Source organism: Panicum virgatum, chromosome 4K (assembly GCF_016808335.1).
Source record: "Panicum virgatum strain AP13 chromosome 4K, P.virgatum_v5, whole genome shotgun sequence".
NCBI lineage: Eukaryota > Viridiplantae > Streptophyta > Magnoliopsida > Poales > Poaceae > Panicum > Panicum virgatum.
This window is the reverse complement of record NC_053139.1, coordinates 10564697-10588744: the sequence shown is the minus strand read 5'-3', so window position 1 is coordinate 10588744 and position 24048 is coordinate 10564697. Positions and strand designations below refer to the sequence as shown.

The 24048-nt window shown below is 48.4% G+C and overlaps 1 protein-coding gene and 1 pseudogene across 4 annotated transcripts; both read left to right on the top strand.

The window, feature by feature from the left end:
* The first annotated feature begins 2154 nt into the window (after positions 1-2154).
* Positions 2155-8095, top strand: LOC120703046 (annotated as a pseudogene). Its single transcript, XR_005686733.1, has 10 exons — positions 2155-2685; positions 3236-3447; positions 4145-4349; positions 4459-4639; positions 5380-5571; positions 6052-6284; positions 6612-6713; positions 6840-6890; positions 7427-7531; positions 7641-8095. The product of XR_005686733.1 is annotated as a protease Do-like 9 (transcript).
* A 2766-nt stretch (positions 8096-10861) lies between these two features.
* LOC120703044 (rac-like GTP-binding protein 4) lies at positions 10862-23665 on the top strand. Of its 3 annotated transcripts, none has more exons than XR_005686732.1 (9): positions 10862-11189; positions 11517-11604; positions 11710-11819; positions 11994-12057; positions 22589-22653; positions 22784-22849; positions 22941-23044; positions 23139-23250; positions 23325-23665. XR_005686732.1 is itself a non-coding variant. In XM_039987053.1 (9 exons), the coding sequence occupies exons 1-9, from the start codon at positions 11085-11087 to the stop codon at positions 23362-23364; spliced, it is 660 nt and encodes a 219-aa protein (XP_039842987.1). In that variant the 5' UTR covers positions 10862-11084; the 3' UTR covers positions 23365-23665. The 3 variants fall into 3 exon arrangements, 2 of the variants coding, with proteins under 2 accessions (XP_039842987.1, XP_039842988.1); XM_039987053.1 differs by having other exon boundaries at positions 23233-23250; XM_039987054.1 differs by lacking the exon at positions 23139-23250.
* Positions 23666-24048: the final 383 nt, after the last annotated feature.

Genomic DNA, 24048 nt, shown 5'->3' with positions numbered 1-24048 from the left:
CTCCCTCCTTCCCCGTTTATAAGGCATGGTGGAACATGACACGGTCTTCTAAACAACACTTTGACCATTTATTTATCATATATTATATCACTTTTGATTATAAACTTATAATCATTGTAAAATATATTTGATTATGAATCCAATCATATGAAATTTGCATTATAAAAATAAAAATTTAATAGTCAAATTATTGGTCAAAGATGACAAGGTTTGAATCTTGATATACGTGTATGCCTTATAAACAGGGAAGGAGGGAGTAGTTATTAATTGTCCGAAGGACTAGGACGAACAAGCTGTACGTTCCGAAGATTCAGGAAATAGTTTCAACTATTACAGATAAGATCAGTCTCAGTGAGAGTTTTATGGGCACAGTTACCTAGACTGAGAACTAGGTAACCGTGCCAGATGAGTTTCATAGTGATAAAACTCTCCTCACATCCCATGAAACTCCACCCTTCTCTTTCCCCATGTCAGTAAAAGTGATGGTATTTAATGTCATGAAACCCTCTATGAAACTCCCATTGAGACTGGCCTAAGTATCCTAATGATCAAACTTCAAACCACACAGCACAAACAGTTAAGTAGTTAAGAAGCACTTGATGCTTCTGGCGCCATCTCATTCAATTTTAACTGTGAAAACAATGCAACTAGGGTGCGGTTGAAATTCTGCCAAGAAAGCAGTGTTTGTAGTCATGGACAAGTTGAAACGACATCACTTTCAGGAACCTTGTTATGCCAGCTGTTAGGAGTCTGGACTCCAGTTTAGACAAACAATATCTATGTGTTTGTCAATGACAAATTAAATGACCTCTCTGGCCAGTGGACATTCGTGACATTAGAATGACATCACCACTCCATCTACTTTTCATAAGAAAGCTTGGTTACCTTTCCGGAGAGGGACAATTGCTAGAGTTCTTATTTCTTAACAGCCCACCAAGGAGATGAAGCCTCAAATCTTGTTCCAGTACACTGAAAATAAGTAGTGTTATCAGTCGATGCATAACAAACAACAGACGTTAGGCCAATCAACGGAAAAACCCTCTGACGCGATCAGACAATTGCAGCTCATTGTATTCATCATAATATATTTTCCGAACTCACAGCTCTTCTATATTTTTTTAACGAAGTGAAAGCAATTCACATCTCATTCTTCATTACAAGAAACAAATGAACTGCCGGGAATTTCAAAACAGCATTCTAGTATGCGACTGTAAGGCAAGTCATGCGCAGGTGGGTTTGTCAGCAAACACATGGTTTCTTCAGAATGTTGGATTTCAAAGTCATCATTGTTCATTCATCACTGGCACTTAGCCAGCTAGCATTCACCCACAAGACCCTAACGACAAAATCCCCCATCCCAGCTGCGTTTCAGAGCGCTCAACTTGCAGAACAGAATCACCTTCAGAGATGAACAAGCTGTGGGCCTGGCAGGAACACCAGTTTGCTGGACGCCCGGGCATGCGGAGCCCGAGCCCGCGCACCGAAGCGCGCAAGCATCAGACAGCACCTCTGCAGTGGAATTGACCGGCGATCAGTACAGACAGCACGTCTGCAGTTGATTTGACCAACACGCCTGCCGCTCGCAAATCGGGGCGGACAGAGGGTACGAACGAGGGGAAAGGACCGGCACAGGAAGCGCCAGCGGTGGGCCGGCCGGCCGGCGGTGGATGACCCACCGGGAAGTACTGGCGCTGGGGGTGGGAGAAGCATCTACGGCCGATAGATGCCGCCTTGCCACTGCAGCCAGGGAGGAAGAGAAGATTGACCGGACCTGCAAGAGGGTTTCTTGGTTCCTGAAGATTTTTTCTTCGCTGAACTTGATCTTGGATTCTTGGTAGGAGTTCCTGTTGCTCTCCCAAAAATCTTGGTAGGGGCAGCAAATTCCACCGGCGAGGCTGCAAATACGGCGGTTTCTTCTTCTGCGGTTTGCGTAGACGAAGCTAATGGCGATCAGTTCGTCAGGATCAAAGAAAAGAAAAATCAGTGGCGGCCCACTCAGCCCATTGCAATTTCAGCCCGGCCCGCGGCAGAGGCGCGCCGGCCGTGGCCCGTGGCCAGATGTTTGCGCTTTCGCCATTGGAAAGCGTAAACTAAATGAGCCGCCCCACGGCCGCTCGGGCCCACTTCGGGTTGAACCCAACCGCACCCAATGCAACGCGCGGCCCGAGCCAACCGGTTTGCCGTCTCGCTCCTTCTATAGCACCTCCGCCTCCGCCACCGGCGAGGCGAAACCCTAGCTCGCCTCCATGGACAGCCACGGCCACGCTTCCGGCGGCAAGCCCAAGCGCAAGCGCGGCCGCAAGCCCAAGCCGCCGGCGCCCGACTCCTCCGACAACAACCACAACCACCACCACCACCCCGCACCGTCCTCCTCGCCCCTCGCCAACGCCGCGGCGCTGGACTCCCCGAGCCCGAGCCGGCGTCGTCCTCTCCCGCGCCGCGCCGCCGGGGCCGCAAGTCCCGGCGCGTCCGCAACGAGCCGCCCTCCGAGGCCGATGCCGCCCACTCGCCCTCGCCCTCGCCCCCGCCGCGGCGGGGCGGGCCCAAGGGGGCGCCCAACGGCGGGGCGGAGGCCGCGGAGCCGTCGCGGTGGGAGCTGGCGGTGAATATGGTTGAGGTCCCGGCGGCGATGGAGCTCGTGAGGTGGGAGCAGGTGGTGCCGTCGATGGACGCCGTGGTGAAGGTGTTCTGCGCAGGGTTTTAAAATCCGACCGGACCGGCCTAACCGCCGCCCTCCGGTACCGGTTTACCGGACCGGTTAGGCCGGTAACCGGTGGAAACCGGTTGAATTCAAATCCAAATTCAAATAAATTCAAAAACTCCCATGCAACCGGTTCCGACCGGTTTACCGGCCGGTTTTACCGGTTTACCGGTCGGTTTGACCGGTTTGAAATTCAAAAGCTCCCGTGCAACCGGTTTACCGGCCGGTTTGACCGGTTTACCGGCCGGTTTGACCGGTTTGATTGGTGGGCCTTCATGGGCCGGTCCATTTTTTTTCTTTTTCTTTTTTGATTTAACTTTAAATTCCCACAAACTATACTAAATGAATGAATTTTTGAGAAAATTTGACACCATTAGATTCATCACACCTTGAAGTATTTTTAGGAATTTTTTAGGAATTTTTCATTTTTTGAATTCAAATTTAAAATTTGAATTTTGGCCGGTTGGGTACCGGCCGAAACCGGAACCGGACCGGGTCAAACCGGACCGGTTCCCACCGGTTAGGTTAACCTTGGTTCTGCGTCCACACGGAGCCTAATTTCTCGCTGCCGTGGCAACGGAAGCGGCAGTACAGCTCGAGCAGTAGCGGGTTCATAATTGGGGGCCGCAGGGTGCTCACCAATGCCCATTCCGTTGAGTATTATACCCAGGTCAAGCTCAAAAAGCACGGCTCTGACACCAAGTACCTCGCTACTGTCCTTGCCATAGGAACTGAGTGCGATATTGGTATGCATGACTGGACTCGCCATTTTAGCTGTCATCAAGTATTTTAAAATCGACCTACCTTTTAATGTGAACTAGTTGTAGTTGTACTTGCAATAGTCTAAGCTTCATGTTTGCTTTATCTGACAAAATGACAATGTTCTGTAGATTTAGGCCTGAAAGATAGCAGCTCTTTTGTTGATGTCCAACATCAAGTCCGTTTGGAATTAAAGATGTGTCTAACTATTGATTTTTTTTATTTTTTATTTTTACATTGGAAGACTACTTTCTTCTTGTTTCTTTCATATAATGTTGATGCGCAAATGTAGGATGCCTGCTGCAATATGAGAGCTGTACTGTACAAGCTACATTTATGTGTCTTTGCTCATATAGAAATAGAATAGAATTGCATGCTAAAAGGGGTGAAACCTGAGTAGAACAGAGTGCATTGCAAGCTTGTGTTGAAGGATACAATAAAATCATGCAACTGTTCTGTCAAGATAAGAAGGTTATAGGGAAAAATTTACTAGATCTTGTTTGCATTCACCCTTCCAAACTGAGATCTTAGTGCACTGTTGTGAAGTTGGGTTGGTCAATCGACTAGATTGGATTAAATTTCAAATAGTGCTCTGCCAAAATTTGCTGATGCTTCTAATAAAAACAATCTCAATAAGTGCACTTTTCTTTTAGTTTATTAACCACAATTGAGCTTTAATTACAGCAATGTTAACTGTCGAGGATGATGAATTCTGGAAAGGGGTTACGCCTTTGGAGTTTGGGTCACTGCCAGCACTCCAGGATGCCGTCACTGTTGTTGGTTACCCAATTGGAGGAGATACTATCTCGGTGACTAGCGTAGCGGTGTAGTATCTAGGATTGAAATACTGTCATATGTTCATGGTTCTACAGAGCTTCTTGGGTTGCAGGTATTTACTATATTTTGCATACTTCCTCTAGCTTTGCCTTTGTGTACATGGAACTATGAATAACCTCCATTTTGAAAACTTATGTTTCCTGTATATCACTCATGAACAGATAGATGCGGCTATAAATTCAGGAAATTCAGGGGGGCCTGCTTTTAATGACAAGGGTAAATGCGTTGGTATAGCTTTTCAATCTCTTAAGCATGAAGATGCAGAGAACATAGGGTATGTTATACCAACCCCAGTTATCAATCACTTCATTGAAGACTACGAAAAATCCGGAGAATACACAGGTATCTTCCTGTTCTGTTTTTGTATACAGTATTTTTTCTGAGACATGCATCCGTGGTCTGTGTGATGGCACATGAATCCAGTGAAGGTTTGTTTTCATAGGAACATCTTGTTCTTCTCTATGAGGTGGCATGCCATTATGTTTGTGATTACTGATGTTATACTCAACATGAAACTCTAGAATTCTTTTGCTGTGCACATCTTATAGAGAAATAGAACTGCTATATGGAGGAAGATTGTAACAACTCTGTTTACCATCTTTGAGAACAAGGAATTAGTACTGTCAACTCTATAGTGCACCATAACTTTTTTGAGACATGAAAAATTTAGCTTTTTAACATTAGCTAAAACTGTCAAATATTCATTTTGTTGGAAGATTTGAGATGCTTCCCAGTGGTAAAAAGAGGCCTGCGAGATAGTGAATTGGGGTCAATCCAAGCTGAACACGATTGCCCCTGCCTAAGTTTAGTTCTTATTGTCTCAAAAAAAAAAAATTGTTTGGATGAAATATTATCTCATTTTGTGCTCTACGTGAGGAATTTAACCTTTCAACGACATGGATTGGTTGTTCTTCTTGGCCTGGTTATCTTTTTTTCATGGGCGGGGATCCTTTTCATGTCAATAACTTACTGGGATCATTTTCATAGTTTTTCAGATTGTACACTTTACTATCATGTGTAGTCCTTCTGCACCTATGTTCTTCTGGATCGAGTTGTATGTGATTTGCTAATTTTATTTGCAGGTTTTCCTATACTTGGTATAGAATGGCAGAAAATGGAAAATCCTGATCTCCGCAAGGCAATGGGAATGAAATCTGACCAAAAGGGTGTTCGTGTACAAAGGGTTGAGCCAACTGCTCCTGAATCTGGATGCCTTCAACCTTCTGATATTATCCTTAGCTTTGATGGTATTGATATTGCCAATGATGATACAGGTTAGTCCTCGCTTCACATTGCTGCATATGTTTTTTTTCACTATTTTTGTGCTTTAACTTATCTATAATTGTAAAGAGATCATATATTACAAGTTTTCTTGATGAAGCTGTTATCTGTCATCACATATTCTCCAATGATCAAGAAATGGTGTAGTCACTGCTTTGATTCACTTAGAAGATAGCTTATTAGAAGTTGTATTCCATTTATATGGTGCATCCGTAGTTAATGAACCTGATTATGGCGATTAGATTTCATTTTCAGTTTGTTTCAGCTCAGATATGCTCTTTCTATACATGTCTTGGAGACTTGGAGTCCTTAATACCCTTACAGATATGGGATAACTAGTCAATCTTGGACTTTGTATATTTTATATCTTCCGATCCAGTTAAAACTTATGATTCATTCCATGTTGCCCAGTTAAAATCCAATTAGGAAAATTGAGTAAATGGTTTCTTCTTTCTCATTCCTTGGTCATCCAGTTCCTTTTAGGCATGGTGAGCGCATTGGATTCAGCTACCTTGTTTCTCAGAAGTACACTGGTGAGAAGGCGCGTGTGAAAGTACTGTGCAACTCAAAAATCCATGAATTTAACATAAAGCTAGCGACCCACAAAAGACTCATTCCAGCTCATATCAAGGGAAGGCCTCCATCATATTACATTGTTGCTGGTTTTGTTTTTATGGTCGTGTCTGTTCCATATCTTCGATCTGAGGTATGCTGTCTTCTCCTATGCCTTTCAGTCTAAGTTATGAAACAATCAAGATAGTAACTCTTTGTTTATTTGTTATATTTCCTGCTTGCTACTGCATGTGTATTTTTCAGAAAGTCTCGGTGCTCTCTAAAACTCAAAAGACAACTCAATAGCTGCTAGAAGCCATCCGTAGCCATTCACTTTATGGGCAATTGTTTTTTCTTTATTGCACTTGAGTTATGCTTTGGCAATACCTCACTGTGCAAATTGCTGCAGTTCCTTCCTCCACTTTAGATTTACGGGGTATAAAATTTGATCCTGTTGACTAACAAGAATGCTATCTGTCAGTATGGAAAAGACTATGAATATGATGCACCGGTCAAGTTGTTGGACAAGCACTTGCATGCAATGGCGCAGTCACCTAATGAGCAGCTTGTTGTGGTGTCACAGGTCTTTTCTTTCTATATGAATGGGTTATGAGAACTTTCGTTTACAAAGGCACAGCTAATCCATCACTATTTGCTCTGGAGCTTATTTTACAATTAGTACTGATTTTATTTTCTGATGAATATTCAGGTGCTTGTGTCAGATATAAATATTGGTTATGAAGATATTGTCAATATTCAGGTAATAATGGCTTCTATTGTGAGAACTCTGCTGTTTGTAGGATTTTCGCACAAAGTTAGCAAGTAAACCAAGATACTCTACTTAATAGCTTGTGTCTGCACCTCCATTGCTATGCTCCTACTGCATCAATGGATCTATAACCATTTGGCCATTTTTGTATGCATGTTAGTCTAATATTTGAATATCTTTTTATTTCCTTGTGTTAAGATAGAACAAGAACAGACTGCATAAGCATGCTTGAGAATAGTATGTTCACAATAATATATAGTCTCGTGTAAGAGCAGAAAACAGCGATTGAAATAGTGTACTGGAGATTGCACAAGAACTGAATAAGTACTTTTTGAACTGGTGGCAAGTGGCAATGTATTTCAGCAGTAATACCAGTGCTTTGTTTGAAGTTTTCTATGGCTATTCAAACTTTCTTAATGCTATTTGTGATTGTTAATGAAATGCAAGAAATTCAACATTATTTTTTCTAGAGTGCAGGATAAGTTGCTTTTTTCAGATTTGATCATTTGGTGTTTTGTTATGTATAGGTTCTTGCCCTCAATGGCACGCCAGTTAAAAACTTGAAGCACCTAGCGACAATTGTGGAAGAGTGCAATGAGGCGTTCTTGAAATTTGATCTAGACTATGATCAGGTATCAAGCGTGCAAACAAAAGCCTAGTTACCCTTGTTCTTGTCATCTGATTTCACTGTGAAATTCTTCATTTTCCTTTTGTTTAATGCTTCTTATTATGATCTGGCAGCTCGTTGTCCTGGAGACGAAAACTGCGAAGGCTGCAACTCAGGACATTCTGACAACACATTGTATACCTTCGGCCATGTCAGAAGACCTGAAGGGTTAAGGAAAGTGAGATGCTGGCTTGTACAGCGAAATGAATGATCCTATAATCGTTTCTGGGACTGGGGCATGCTTCACATTGTTGATCAGTACAGGTCCCGTCCCACGAGAAGCGCAGCAGGAAATCCATTGCAGGTGAGGCTCCGAAGAGTGGAAACTGGAATGTATCCTGTTGTTTGCACCAAAGAAAGAATAGAAAGCATAACATACTCTCCAAAGTCTGATCGATTAGACTGAATGGCGCATAGAAGTCATTCAGGCGTGGTAGTAGTATAGATAAAGAACACAAAGTTTTGCTCGTGTTCCATTTATTGAGTCAACATCATCAAAGCCAGAATGAGTACTGCTGCATATCCCCCATTTGCCATGGTTGGTCTGAGGATACTGTCACCTTAGACGTGTGCGGTCCCGCTTGTCGAGAGCAATACTTTTCTGTATCATCATTTCTTTGTTGCGTGGAGCTCTCAAAAGTTGTTCTCGGCAAGATGGATTTACCCTCAGCTGTTATGATGTCAATTGCAACCAAAGAGGATCTGGCTTCGAGCTCAAGGAAGGGGGATCCGCTTGGGCCCCGGGGCTTGCTGGTGTATCCCTTGGTTTGGAAGCAAGTCCAAATTGTACGAGCGGAGCGTTGACAGGTCAGGGAATGCTTGGTCTCTACGTAGCCTTTTCCTCTACCATTGATACTGGCCGGTCGGGGGGCCTGGCCACATTGACAGCGATGGCACGCGAGCTTGTTTACCCTCGTGAATGCTCCGGTTTACCCTCTCCCTCGAACTAAACACTCTGCTGGCAGGTTCTGCCGTGAGCTGTAACTATAGGCGGCGTTACAGCCCGGGGCGCGGACACGGATCCCCTCGGCGTGAGCGCCGGTGGCAGGGCGATCAGCGACGGGCGCAGAGCCCCAGCGACGCGCTGCGCGCCGGCAGCGCCACGCCAGGTGATGGGCAGCGGGCACCACATGACCATGCCCGGGCGTTGCGTCGTGCCGCGCGCGGTGCGCGCGCACCGGCGCGTCGCCTCGCCACACGCCACACGCCGCACGACGCGCGGCTGCTGGCCCGCCTGCGCCGCGCGGGCACCCGGCGTCGCCACGTGAGCGGCGGAGTACGTGCGCGAGTCAGTGACGCTGCCGCGCCCGCACCGGCCGGGCCGCCGACGCCCTGCCGCTGCCGGTGCCATGCCATGCATGCGGCCGCTGCCGAAAGTTAATGGTGGCGCCGGCCACGCCGCGGCGGGCAGGCGGCAAGGCACGGCAGCCCCGGTCTGGAGCGCGCCAGTATTAAGGGGCCGTTTAGTTCCGAAGGCAAAAAAATTTGGATGTCTCGTCGTGTGTTTGACTAGATGTCGGGAGGATTTTTCAGACACTAATTAAAAAACTAATTTCAGAACTTACTTGGAAACCACGAGACGAATCTTTTGAGGCATTTGACCGCGGCATTAGCACATGTGGGTTACTGTAGCACTTTATGGCTAATCATGTACTAATTAGACTTAAAAGATTCGTCTCGTCATGTACATCCAAACTGTGTAATTAGTTTTGTTATTTAATTACATTTAGTGCTTCATACATGTGTTTAAAGGGGAGGTGAAAATTTTTGGGTGAAATTTTTTTTTAATTAAACGGCCCCGTTTATATTAGTATCCTGGCAGGCTGCACACAGCCTCCAAAATCCAGGGGGACACCGCGCTCCTGTGTCCTGGCAGGCTGCACACAGCAGATGCTGTTTCAGAATAAGTTGTTTTTTTGAGTTCACACATTTGCCTCCAAAATCTTTAGCATGCGTGTCTCGACGCCCGCCTTTTGGTTTGGTCCCTGTCATCATGTGAGTTTCGATGTACCATGGTGTCAGATCCTTTATATTAGTATCCTGTTTACACTCAGGCAGCCCCCAACTCTTTAGATTATGTGCGCCATTAGGCCTCGTGATTCATGACTTCTGCTGAGGATCCCAGCCTGCTCTTTCACCCTGAGGATCACAGTATAGGAAAAAGGCATGGGCTAGTTATCACTACATACTATTCGAATTTTGATGCACATAATAAACATTGGCTAGTTAAGTGGCAATGAAAATCAAGGACGTGACTATGGACTTTTTTGAACTTTGCTTTACCCTGATAGGTTTTTTTACAAAACCATTAGTCGTTCATTCATCGACACATTTTTTTTTCTTCGTGCCGAAGCTATGTGGCAATTGGGTTTTATCAAGATATGGTTGAAAATATCAGAATTTGTTATCACCTTTAACAAAATAATTTAACAGTTTTGCTTATAGGAACTGAAGTCCGACAAAATCCCCAAATCATGTCCTAGTCCACTCCTATATAGTATGTCTTCATTCCGATTATGTATTTATGTGTATGGAATAAGGACAATACATTAATATCTAGATGACTATGACTATACCTAAGAAAAAAGGACCTAATTTGTGGATACAGGAGGTAGACAGGTAGTCACCAAAAGGATGGAGATATAGCCAATGTAGATAACTGAGAAAAGGGAGCTTTTTGGCATGACATTGTACCAACCGAATTTGCTAATCTTACATACTTCGTAGCTATTTTGTAAGTTCAAATTACATGCTGAATCTTGTTGCAACGTTGAATCTTCCATGCAAAGCTAATAGCCTAGAAGCTGAATAAAACTTTACCCCAAGTTTATGAACTATGGTGCAACTTCTGTATTGAAACTGATTGACAATGAAGCAGAAAGAAGTTTACAGTAAGTATCTGAAAAGGTTACGAGTTCCTGGCGTGTTGGGAATTTATAAATGAACGGAGGTATTTGCAGTAATTTCGCTGCAAAATTTTAGAAAATCATTGCGTTCCAAACTGACCCAGCGAACTGCATACTGAGAAATCTGAATTGCACGCACTCCATCACGACACCAGGAATTTCAGAACCAGACCATCAGATGGCCGAACATCAAATGCCCAAACAACATAGTAGACTTTTTTTTTTTGAAAGAAAGACATAGTAGACCTCAGAGTTAAATAACTCATACAATTCTCAGTCCCATGATAGTAGACCCCATTCTGAGAAGGACTGAAGAGGATCCAGATCCCAGTAGGCCATTGTCTGAAACAGAAGCAGCACCAGGACAACCAGATAAAAAGAGAGGGAAAGAGGTGGCCTCTCAAGCAACTGTGAGAACCGGTCAGAGGGACTTGAGACAAGAGAGAGAAAGCATGTGACCCCTCTCTGTCTCTCTTACTTCCCTCCTCTTCTACAAGGAGCCAGTGAGCCACAACCACACCAAATAGCAGAAGAACAAGCTCCTCGCCTTGCCTCTTGTTCTCTGCTCTGCCTACCTCTGCTCATTTCTTTCTTCCACCTTGGGCCTTGGCTATGGCATCCAGCGTGTCCCGGTTCATTAAGTGTGTCACGGTGGGGGACGGCGCCGTGGGGAAGACCTGCATGCTCATCTGCTACACCAGCAACAAGTTCCCCACTGTAATGCTCATTCGCTTGCTTTTGTCACCTCTATGTGCAACGTCTTCTTGCAGTAAAGATTCAGGCTCTTCTTGGATCCTAACGGAATTTTTGGGATTTCCGTGTTTGCCTGTACATGTGATTTTCTTCTAGTTTCTTTTTTGAGTTCTTCATTTCTTGGGACTATGTACTTTGCTAGTACGGAAACATGAAAATGTTCTTGGTATCTTTTGGAGTAAAAATATGGTCTTTCTCGGAGGTTTTCTGTAAAAAACTCATTGTGATAAATAACCTGAAGTTATTCCTGAATTTTCTACCTCCTTTTGGCTTGTGTTTTGCATTTTGCAGGATTACATACCCACTGTCTTCGATAACTTCAGCGCAAACGTTGTGGTCGACGGCACCACGGTGAACTTGGGCCTTTGGGACACTGCAGGTGATTTCGGAAATCTTTGCTTGTAACGAGCTCCATACTTCTAGTACCTTTCATCTTAGATTGCTGTTGGTGATGTTGATAATGTGGACACTAATCTATTTGCAGGACAGGAAGATTACAACAGGTTGAGGCCCCTGAGCTACCGCGGAGCCGATGTGTTCGTGCTCGCCTTCTCGCTCGTCAGCCGAGCTAGCTACGAGAATGTTGTTAAGAAGGTGCATTTCTTTGCAGTTTTCATTAATTTGTTAAAAAAATTTCAATCACCGCTTCTACTTTGCGATCATCTTTTTCAAGATGAAACAGATGCGAAATGGTTTCAGATTGTTGTAATGTTGTGGTTTTCTAAGTTCCAGTTTGCTGTTGTAATTTCCTTTTTCTCCCCCTTTCAGTGGCTACCCGAGCTTCGGCATTATGCACCGGGTGTCCCCATAGTTTTGGCTGGAACTAAATTGGGTGAGTGTGTGACAACGAAATCTTTCCATTTAATCGCTTATTGGAGTGTGAGATAATGACACTACTGGGGTGTACATTCTGCCTTGTAGAGTACCTTGACACTTTGCTGGTGTCCCTAGTGGTGGTTAGAACATTTGTTTCATTGCTTTGCTGGGATTTTGTTAGCTTTTCTGTTGACAAGACCGGCCCTTGTGGTTTTGAGACTAGCTCTAATAGAGTTTCGAATGTTCAACAAAGCTATTTATTCTCAATCCATCATTATGAAGCACAGCTACTAGATCTGCAGCCACAGTTTGTTAAAAAAAATTATTTTGCTTCACATATTGATTGGTACCTATCGTTTTGTCCCTGCATTATTTTCCAAAGATAATTGGTTGGTATACATCATTTTCGGCCCATCATATAGTTGAAGTATTTTTATTTATCAGGTCAGATTTGTCAAGGGCGTCGAGGGGTAAGGTAGGCGGCCCTCAGCTACGTAGATCGTAGCCGCGACCCGTGTTGGATGCGAGGTTTTACCCCTCAGCGCCCAGGGTTTGGAGAAGAGGAAGGATTGGATAATTGTTCTTGCTTAATCCCCAAAGATTGATTACAAAGTACTCTTATAGGCCGTGGCCTTGAAAGACTCTCAACAAATAACTCCTTAATTCTAGGATCTCCTATAATCTAGCCACTTCCCCTTGCGCCGGCGTCCTCTGCGGAGATCGCGGCGCGTGCGTTGCCTTGGCGCTCGGCGGCCAGCCGCACATCGCAAGCCCTCCTGGTATACGTGCGGCCCCACATGACATCTCTCCCTCCGTCGAGAAGCAGCTCGTCCTCGAGCTGGAAGTTTGGGTACTTGGCGGTGAAGGCGTCGACGTCCTCCCATGTTGCCGATGCAGCGCTCTCCCCCTTCCACTGGACAAGAACCTGGCGGACTCCCCGTGCCTACCGGGACCGGACTGCCTTCTCCGGTTCTGGGACCGTGGCACCGTGATGGACCGGAGGTAGTGGCGGCGGAACGTCGGGTGGCGGTCCACTGAACTTCTTCAGGAGCCCGACGTGAAACACATCGTGCAGCTTGGCGCGCGGAGGAAGAGCCAGCCGGACGGCGACTTCGTTGATTAGCTCGACGACGCGATAGGGCCCGAAGTAGCACGGCTTGAGCTTGCCAGAGACGGCCTGAGGAAGGGACGAAGCCGCGCGTTGCCGGAGACGAAGGAGGGCCCAGTCGCCCACCTGGTAGGAGACTTGTCGATGGAGCTTGTCGTAGTGCTTCTTCTGGACCGCCTGCGCCTGCTCGAGTCGATAGCGGATGTCCGCCAAGAACTCATCGCGCTCCTCCATGCTCCTGGCGACGGCCGCCACACGAGTGTCCCCGGGCTCATAAGAGCGGATGGTCGGCGGGTCGCGCCCGTAGACAACACGGAACGGAGTGTCGCGCAGCGATGTCTGGAAGGCGGTGTTGTAGATGTACTCTGCCCAAGGCAGCCAACGTAGGCACTGGCGAGGCCGATCGCCGGTGATGCAGCGCAGGTACATGACAATGATGCGGTTGGCGGCCTCCGTCTAGCCGTCGGACTGAGGGTGGAACGCCGTCGTCATGTGAAGCCTGGTGCCCATCAGCCGCATAAGCTCGCGCTAGAACGTCGAGGTGAAGACCGGGTCGGGGTCGGACACCATGGACTGGGGCACTCCATGGAGACGTACAATGTCGGTGAAGAAGGTTTGCGCGACGGACTCGGCGGAGTACGGGTGTCCCAAGGGAATGAAGTGACAGTATTTACTGAACCTGTCCACCACCGTCAAGATGACGGACTTGCCACGGATGCGCGGCAGTGCCTCCATGAAGTCCAGCCCGATGTCCGTCCAGACACCCTGTGGAACGAGTAGTGGAAGTAGGAGGCCCGCCGGGTGGAGGTGCTCCGACTTGTAACGCTGGCACGTTACGCAGGAACGCATAAGATCCTTCACCATCTGACGCATGTTAGGGAAGTGAAAATCACGGCGGAGTCGTTGGAGCGTGCGCTGGACGCCTTCGTGCCCGTCCTCGTGAACGGCCACCATGATCTCCTGGACCAACGGGGACGCCAGCGAGATGTAGAGATGCCCCCCGAACTGAACCATGCCATCGACGAGCGTCCACGGGGCGCCGCGGGACCCCTCGCGGAGTTCATCCCGAATGGCGACGAGAGCTGTGTCAGTGTCCTGCGCTTAAAGATGGGCGTGGATCAACCTTGGAGTGAACCGCAATCGAACCAGTGATCCATTTAATGTCCAGAGGAGCACCGACTGCTCCATTTCAATCAGCTCGCTGACCCCTGGTGCTCCAATGGATGCCGAGGGTCAACCCCATGCGTTTATTAATTATGGCTATTGGTTTATGTGACAGAACCGCCAAATTAAAACTCAAATTAAGCTAAATGGCCATCATTTGAACACATCAGACACATTTGGCTTAACGGTTTAATTTGACCGTCCTTTCGAAACCGACATTCCGATCGAAACAAACACCAGTAGTCCCACGCGAAGGTGAGCGCAGGCAGTACAAACATGACGAGTACATATAAATACGATTACAATACCGAGTAGAGTATAATAAGTTCTACAAACCTGGTTTAAGTACATAAATAATATACAAGCGCAACTTCAGTTTAAAACAAAGTCCGATGTAGCAAACTTGCCGGCTATAATACAGGAAACGCAGCATCGAGTCACACACTCAGCCCACGGGTGTGTGATTCGGTAACTAGCAGGGACTAAACATCTGGTCCGGACACCTCCCAACCATCCGCGCCAAGCTGGATGAATTTAGCACAACAAGGACAGAAGTCTATCTCATCCTGACCTGAAATAGTTTGAGCCACAACCCTGAGTATACTAATACTCCGCAAGACTTACCCGACTATGGGTATACATAGCACACTATCTAGACATGCACGGTTTTCTGGCTGTGGATTATTTGCAGAAAAGCGTCTAAAGATGGATCCTTACTTTCAATATTTTAGCTCACATATTCTATATAGAAAGGCTCTCATCTAATGTTGGCCTAACTAAAACAATCATGTTGGAGCATTACAATAATGATTCGAAATAGTTCCATCATGTATCCCTAATATTTCTAATACATTTCTACGTGGCGACAAAGAGATCAAGGCCCTCATAACCGCGAGACACGGCGAATCGATCCGATTTAACCTTGCAGGGTGGACCTAACCAACACGGCACGTATTTGCCCCGTCGGACTATACATACCAACCATTCCCCTCCCCGCCTCGAACTACAGGAACCAGCCCAACGACATATGGTCAGCCGAGCTCAACGTGAGACCACCAAAAGTAAACATCTGCATCCCAATTCTCCGCGACTACTCGACTCGCCCCAGGAGTTGGGTGCGGGTTCCTGTACTTTCGAAGCAAGGCAGTACTCGGCTTACCGGTTTCGACTACCTCCTACTCCCGGCATGAGGTTAGTACAGTTCAATCCCCGATCAGCACTGCCACAACGACCGGTCCTTGATCGACACAGGCGGGGCTAAAACAACCAGGAACCCTGTCCTGCTGCCATGCCTAAACATCATCACTCCCCGCCCGGTCTCACAATTCCATATCACTTTCAATAACTCAGATACTGTAACATAACTGTACATATAACTTATATCTCGCGAGTAACTGGAAATTACTCATCTTCTAAACATCCTACATCTCGCGAGTGACAAGCAGTCACTCGACTTCTATCGATACTTATTAAGCATAGCATTTCTATCGCCCTATACATACTAGTACAACTCAAGGAACTACGGATCATGCAACTAGGTTTCAAATCAACTCCTAAAACGTAATGCATAAGTACTAGCAACATATATGGATGTCATAATTTTAAAATACTAGGACATGCACCGGGGCTTGCCTGCGGGCTGCTGCTCAGAGCTAGTGTCCACTGGGCCTTGGGCCGGGTCATCACGAAACTCCTGCGGGGCTGGCTCCGTCTGCTCCTGCGGCTCTGCGATCACCTCGTATACGACTTCCTCGGTCGCGGATTCTATATGCATGCATATGAGACAATGAGTAAATGCCATCATATGAGACAATGAGTAAATGCAATCATGAATTTGCCATTAGAAGATAAACATTAACAAATTAACAATTTACATAAAAGGATGCAAATATAGTGATAAATAACTTTAACCCTAAGTGCTAGGAACAATTAGAAGCTAAATTTTCAATTAGAGCATGATTTATTATAAAACAAAATATGACTAGCAAAGACATTATTATTTGCCTCTTATAATTTGCATAAAAATCTACATGTAAAATAAATATTATTATACCTATACACATAATTAAGTTTGGTTACATATTATATTCATATACTAAACTAGGTCCTGTGTGTATGAAAATTTTATGGTGGATCACTCATGTTTAAAGTAAGCTACTGCAAAAATTTCACAATTTTTAGATTAACAGATCTAGAGAAACTAATTAAGCAAGACTAAACACAATCTAAATTCTTGCGGGGGTAAAAAGGTCATTTTGCCACTGTGGATATTTTTCCTCCATAGATCTTACTCTAACAAAACCTAACAAAATTTATTTCATATTTTTCGCATTTTTCCTTGAATTTATACGGAATTTACAATTCACAGCCGAAATAAACATAAAATAAATAAAATCCCCCCTTTACCCCACTGACCAGCGGGCCACACTGGTCAGTGGGAGGGGCTTCTTCCCCGCTCGGCAAGGCACGCCGCGGCGCGCGGCGGCGCCCAGGCGCAGGCCGAGCGGCCTGCAGCGGCGGCGACCGGCGGCGGCCCGCACGGCGGCGCGCGGCAGCGGCTCGGTGGTGGGGCCCGCGCGCACACAGCCCTAGGCAGCAGGGCGGCTGACTCGGCGAACCCTAGCGGCGGCGGCGCTAAGCAGAGGAGGCGGCGGCGCGGCTCGGGCCGGCGGCGGCGGGCTCAGGTGACGGCGGTGCGGGGCGGCTTGAGCATCAGCGCAACCAGGCGGCTCTGGTGCTCGCGCAGGGGTGGCGAGGGGGCGGCGCTAGCGCGGCTCGCGCCGTGCGGCAGCGATGAACACGGTGGCCGGCGGCGGCATGGCGCGGAACGAGCGTGGAAATCAAGCGAACGCGAGGGAACGGGGAGAGCATGAGCACCAGTGGCTCACCTAGGGTCGATTTGAGCCGTCAAGTGAAGAAATCGATGATCGGACGAGGGAGTTCGATGGCGACCAGAGCTCCGAGCAGCTTCAATGGCAGGCGGCCGGGGATTTACTGATTTCCGACGAGATGGGGCTTGGGGCTAGGTTTGGCGGGGTTGGGAAGGAAGCTAGGAAGGTTGTCGAGCTTCGGTTGCGGTGGATTTGAAATCCGTGGAGCGGAGCTCGCGGATTCGATCGATGAACGCGAGTTGCTCAAACGCCATTCATGGCGAGCAGAGGAAGGAGAAGGAGAGCAGGCGAGGCGCAGAAGGGAGCGAGGCAGGTGGCGAGCTCGGGAGAGGGGCGTGGTCGACTTGGCGACGCCACCGACGGCCGGGAAACCGGGATCGGCCTCCACGACGACACGCACGGCGGGGAGCTTCGGGAGACCGCCATTACTGCGACGTGCAGCACAGGGAGAAGGGAGGTGGGTGTATGACAGGTGGGGTCCACGTGTAAGATTCTTCTTTAATTTTTGAATTTCCAATTGAATTGAATTTGGATTGTTACAGTTTATATACTACTTGCTACTGCTTTGTAAACGAGAACAGAGTTTGCTTCCTGGTGATGTTTGAGGATTCAAATATACGCTTTAGTAATCCGGCCAGCTGTTGCTTAGACAATAGATGACGTTCCTACTCATGGCTACTAAAGGCAGCTACGCCCGGCCGGCGGTGGCCAACGTGCTACCGCCGGAGCCGCGGAGCGTATCATGCTCAACGCCATGGAGGCACAGCTGCTCATGATCCAGTGGTGCAACATCACTTGTTCTTCGAGACCCGGCCAGCTCCATGCTGCCCTTCGACACCATTGTTCAGTTCCTGCGGTGGCAGTAGGCTTCCAAGCTCCACTCGCTGACGAGCAACGTTACTACGCGAACACCAGCAATGTTGCCATTTACTGCTTTAACCACAATGATGGCACCGCTGATAGCGGAGAACTGAATCGAGGAGGAAGTCGCCATCGCCGGGAGCCAGAGGATGGGAGGAGGGGGATGCCGTCTGTGAGTGTGGACAGCCCCGATCAGCTCAAAGTCCCTCTGTGTCAACCAGCTTACAGCAGGGCGCAGTGGGATGACGCCTGCGGTGTGAAGGGCAGGATGCGGCTTCGATTGTCGCCGCCCTAGCGCCGCTAGGTCAAAGGAAGCGGGTCGAACCTCTCGATCCTTTGGTTTTCTGGTTTCTGATCTGCTGAACCTAAGCGGTTTCGCGGATCGAAGGAGGGGCCCAATAGGGTCGTTTCTGTGGGTCGGTTCGACAAACCGCTGGTTCGGCCCGCACCATCCCCATCTTTACCTGCGCTTGATGGAGACGCGAGACGAAGTCGAAGCGCAGCCTAGAGATGGCGATGATGCTCCCCTCGTCTGTGTCGCGGCGGGACAGGGCGTCCGCCACGACGTTCGCCGCGCCGGGCTTTGTACTCGACCGTGAAGTCGAAGCCCAGCAGTTTCCCTACCCAGTGGTGCTGGGGGATTGTGGCGAGGCGCTGATCCAGCAGGTACTTGAGGCTGTAATGATCCGTCTTGACGAGGAAGCGGTGGCCCCAAAGATATGGCCTCTAGTGCTGAATGGCTTGGACGAGACCAATTAGCTCCCGCTCGTAGGCGGCAAGGGAGCTATGGCACGACGCGATGGGTTGGCTGAAGAACGCAATGGGGTGCGCGTCCTGGATGAGCACCGCGCCGAACCCATGTGAGGAAGCATCGCACTCCACCACGAAGTCCTTGGCGAAGTCTGGCATTGCCAACACCGGCGTCGAGGTGATGGCCTTCTAGAGCTCGTCGAAGGCCGCAGCTGCTGCGTCTGATCACGAGAACCCTTCCTTCTTGAGGAGGGCGGTCAGCGGAGCGGTGACAGTGCCGAAGTTGCGGACGAATTTGCGGTAGTACCCGGCCAACCCGAGGAACCCGCGCACCGCCCGTGCCGAACGGGGAACCGGCCAGTCGTGGATGGCCTGCACCTTAGCCGGGTCCATAGAGACGCCCGCCTCAGAGATGATGTGGCTGAGGTAGGCGATGGACGTGACGCTGAAGGCGCGCTTGGCGCGATTGACGAAGAGCTGGTGCTGGCGCAGCATGGAGAGGACGGCCCGGAGATGGCGGAGGTGGTCGGCCCATGTCTCGCTGTAAATCAAAATGTCATCAAAGAAGATAAGGACAAACCGGCATAGGAAGGGACGCATCACGTCGTTCATGAGTGCTTGGAATGTCGCCGGCGCGTTGCACAGGCCGAAGGGCATGACCAAGAACTCGTAGAGCCCCTCGTGTATGCGGAACGCCGGCTTGTGGACATCGTCCGGCCGCATGCGAACCTGGTGGTACCCGGAGCGAAGGTCCAGTTTGGAGAAGGAACGAGCGCTGTGGAGCTCGTCCAGCAGTTCGTCCACCACTAGAATAGGGAACGCGTCCTTGACGGTGAGGGCGTTCAGAGCGCGGTAATCGACCCAGAAATGCCAGGATCCATCCGCCTTCTTGACAAGGAGGACCGGCGAGGAGAAAGCCGACGCACTGCTGCGTATGATGCCCTACTCCCGCATGGCGGCACATTGCCGCTCCAACTCGTCCTTGTGGGACGCTGGGTACCGGTACGGCCTGACTGCCACCGGAAGCGCACCCGGCTTGAGGACGATGCCATGGTTGCGCGCGCGCGCGGAGGCGGCAACCCCTTCGGCTCGGCGAAGACATCCCCAAAAGCTACGAGCAGTTCATCCAGGAGCGACGCGCCGGCCGTCGTGGTCCGGACGCTCGGCTCGTTGGACATTGCCACCCCAGTCCAGCATACATTGCGCCCGTGGCGCATGAACGACATCTTCCGGGCACTAAGGTCCCAAAGCACCGGGCCCAGGGTCACCAGCCACTGCGTTCCAAGTACCAGGTCGTACCCCGCAAGTGGCATCACGAAGAGATCGGCGTGGAACACGTCGTTGCCGATGGTGATCGGAGCCTGCCGAATCACCCCAGGGCAGGTGACGCGTTCGCCGTTGGCCACTGTCGCCGTGAGACGAGGACGGCGCTGCAGGGGTAGTCCCATGCGCAGGGCCGCTTCCTCGGCGATGAAATTGTGCGTGGAGCCCGAGTCGAGGAGTGCGGTGAAGGCGGTGGCGCCCACTGCCACGCGGATCTGCATGGTGTCGCTGCAAGCGACCCCCACGATCGCGTTGAGTGAGAAGTGCGGGTTCTCCTCGTCCTCCTCCCCGGTGGTGGCCCCATCGTCGGCTTCGTCCTCGATGGCGCCCTCGAGGAGGAAGAGCCGCTTGCAGACTCGGTTGTGCCCGCGACCGAACTTTTCATCGCAGTTGTAGCAGAGGCCGAGGCAACGACGTTCCTCCTGTTCGGCCTGAGTCAGCCTGCGGACCGGCCGGCCCTCCACCGTGATCTGGGCCGGTGCTGCTCAGTGCGCCATGTCCGCCGGTGGGGTCGGTGCCGCGGGCCACGGTGCAGGCATCGGCAGGAGCGGCCGGTCGCGAGGGAGCGCGCGGGCGTAGTTGTTCCGCAACTCGATTTTGCGGGCGAGACTCATGGCTGAGGCCAGCGTCTGCGGATTGTGGATCTCCACGTCATGGCTGAGCGGCGGTCGGAGGCCGACGGTGAACAACTGGACGCGCTGCGCCTCATCCAAACGGCCCGCACGCAGAAGCAGGGCCTGGAACCGGTCCTAGTACTCCTCCACGGTCCTGGTCTGATGACAAGCCGCCAGCTCGCCGAGTGGATTGGATCGGAGAGGTGTTCCAAAGCGTAGTTGGAGGAGCTCCTTGAAGTGGCGCCATGCGGGCGTACCCTCGTCCTGCTGACTTGGTAATACCACAGTTGAGCGCCGTCCTCCAAGTTGTACGACGCCATCCAAACCTTCTCCTCCTCCATGATCCTCTGCTGATGGAAGTATGATTCACAGCGATTGATGAAGATCAGGGGATCGGGCTTGCCATCATAGCGGGGGAAATCGAGCTTCTGGAACCGCGGCGGTCGGTCGTTGTGGTGTTCACCGGAAGAGAACCGGTTGTTGCCCGACGACGACGACGACTGCTGCTGCGCCTCAGTTAGGTTCTTGATCGCCAGGGCGTTGGCCTCGACCATCGTTAGCATGGCCTTGACGGTGGCGGCCAGGCTGTCCAGGGTGGCCTGGAGGTTGGCACCCGAGTCACCCATGGCGGCGAGACGGCGCGGCGTGGACGGTGCAGAGATCGGGCAGAGCGGTGGTGGTGAGGGCGAGCGTGGCGGCGATGAAGAGTGGCGGCGCGGCGAGGAATGCCTGGATCGTGATACCAGGTTGTCAAGGGTGTCGTGGGGTAAGGTAGGCGGCCCTCGGCTACGTAGATCGTAGCCGCGACCCGTGTTGGATGTGAGGTTTTACCCCTCAGCGCCCAGGGTTTGGAGAAGAAGAAGGATTGGATAATTGTTCTTGCTTAATCCCCAAAGACTGATTACAAAGTACTCTTATAGACCGTGGCCTTGAAAGACTCTCAACAAATCACTCCTTAATTCTAGAATCTCCTATAATCTAGACACTTCCCCTTGCGCTGGCGCCCTCTGCGGAGATCGCGGCGCGTGCGTTGCCCTGGCGCTCGGCGGCCCACCGCACATCGCGAGCCCTCCTGGTATACGTGTGGCCCCACATGACAGATTTGTATAGGTCTAGCATTTTTCAACAAATTAAATGCTGAAAAGAAAGCTTTATAGGGTTTGTAAAGAGTTCCAAGAGACCCTCTACTGCGTTTATGTGATCTACTTAATACCTTCCTTCTCAATAAGTGATCATGATTTGTTTTAGTCGTAGTTTATAGATTCAAAATTTCCTCGCTTAGAAAGAGCAATGCTCTTCAGGAACAACTTTGGATTGAAAGTTGAAAACATTCTTCTGGCTTCTGGATTTCATATATTAGTTGGAACCAAAGCATCATTTTTCAACTAATTGAAGTTTCTTCATCATATTTGCTACAAGTATGCAATCGAGTTGTACTTATGAGTTGACAGTGCTTGGAAACTTTGGTCAGAGTGTAGGTTTTGGTCTTAAGTTTGTTGTTCTCGAGTTTTTTGGTGTCTGTAATTATAAGCTGGTAACCCAGCAGATCGGCCACAATCAAAACCATTTCTGTTAGGCTTCCTTAATAAAGCTGGGCGATTTTTTTTGGGTCAAATTTTTTTTTGCTAGAACTCTAGAAGTATGGTTTCCGTTACTTCATTATGCCATTACTTCATTATTTTTTTGAGTTTCTTACATTTTAATTTGTACTAAAGAAGTTAATATCTTGCAAGTTGCCACAGTTGTACTAATTGGAAAAGGTGGTTTCTCGATTGAAAAAAAGAGAGTTTTGTTTGAATAGATTATGACTTTTGTCAATCATGATATTGTGTACAGATCTTCGTGAAGACAAGCACTACTTACTCGACCATCCTGGTACAGTACCTGTTACTACGGCACAGGTCTTATTTCCCATGATGACCAACTGAAGAATTATAGTAGCTATAGTCCTTAATTCATCCCAGAGTTTGAAATGTAACTTCCTTTCAGTACCTCATATTTTTGTGCTTTCCTTTCTGTCTCATATTGCAGGGGGAGGAACTTCGCAAGCACATCGGAGCAACATGTTACATGGAGTGCAGCTCAAAAACTCAGCAGGTCGATTCTTGATCGTTCCCTGCTGATGTTTTCCTCGATTTTGTAGTTGTCGATGCATCTGTTAACTTCAGAATAATTTGTCAATACGCAGAATGTCAAAGCTGTGTTTGATGCTGCCATCAAGGTAGTAATAAGGCCTCCGACAAAACAAAGGGAAAGGAAGAAAAAGAAAGCACGGCGGGGATGTTCAATATTGTGAGTAAAACTTCTTGACAGATGCTTTTTTTATGCTGCATTATCTTCTCTATGAGAATACTTGCGGAGATAAAAGCTTTCTTTGGTTTCGCAGTAAGAGTTAATCTTTTTTACTCTGTTCTGGCGACTCAAAAATGAGCTTGTGGGCATTGTCTTAAGCACACATTGATTTCTTGTTTTTTTTTCTGGTTTTTCTTTTGCAAACGGTAAGTTGAGCTATGAATTTCAGTTTATAACTTTATATTGAAACGTAGAGTAATTTTTTTTGTTGCTGTTGCAGCCGAATCATGCACAAAAGGAGACTAGGATGCTTCAAGTGATCGAAGGCCTTATTCGACAATCACATAGGTTTCCAAGGCGAATCGAGATCACGTGTAATTGCATCCAAGTTTCAAAGTGCTTGTTGCTCTTGCGCACTTGCGCCAGTAATGTGTATATTTACGGCTTTAGCAATTGACTTCTAGGAGATATGTGAAGTATTTTGTTTGTTTATGTACCAATCCAATGGCTCATAATGAGTTAGGAAGTTCAATACATCCTGAGATGTAACGATATATTCTTCCAGTGAGCCTAACTGTTCATATTAATTTATTCAAAAAACTATAGCATGCGTTTCCCTCACCACATTAAACAACAATGGACTTGTTGGCTAAGAGGCATGACTGTTTTGGGTTTTTTTCATCCTCGTTTTAGAATATCGCTCACTAATACTAATTAGAAGCTTCTTTCAGAACCTCCACTTTTACCTTTAGACCGTAGGTGCTCCTAGCAGAATAGGGCAAACTACTACTTCAATTTCAACACAAGCTATAGGGCATATTCACTAAGTCTAAAAAATGAGGGCAAAACTATACTTCAATGTAGGTGCATGAACACAAAAGCCTCTAACAAATTTTATGCTTTCAGAAAGTTATTGACAAAATTTTATAACGTCAAAGCACAACAGGGTAACATCAGTAGAAGCACATTTCTTTGCCATGCTCGTGTATTTCCCTTCGTTAAAG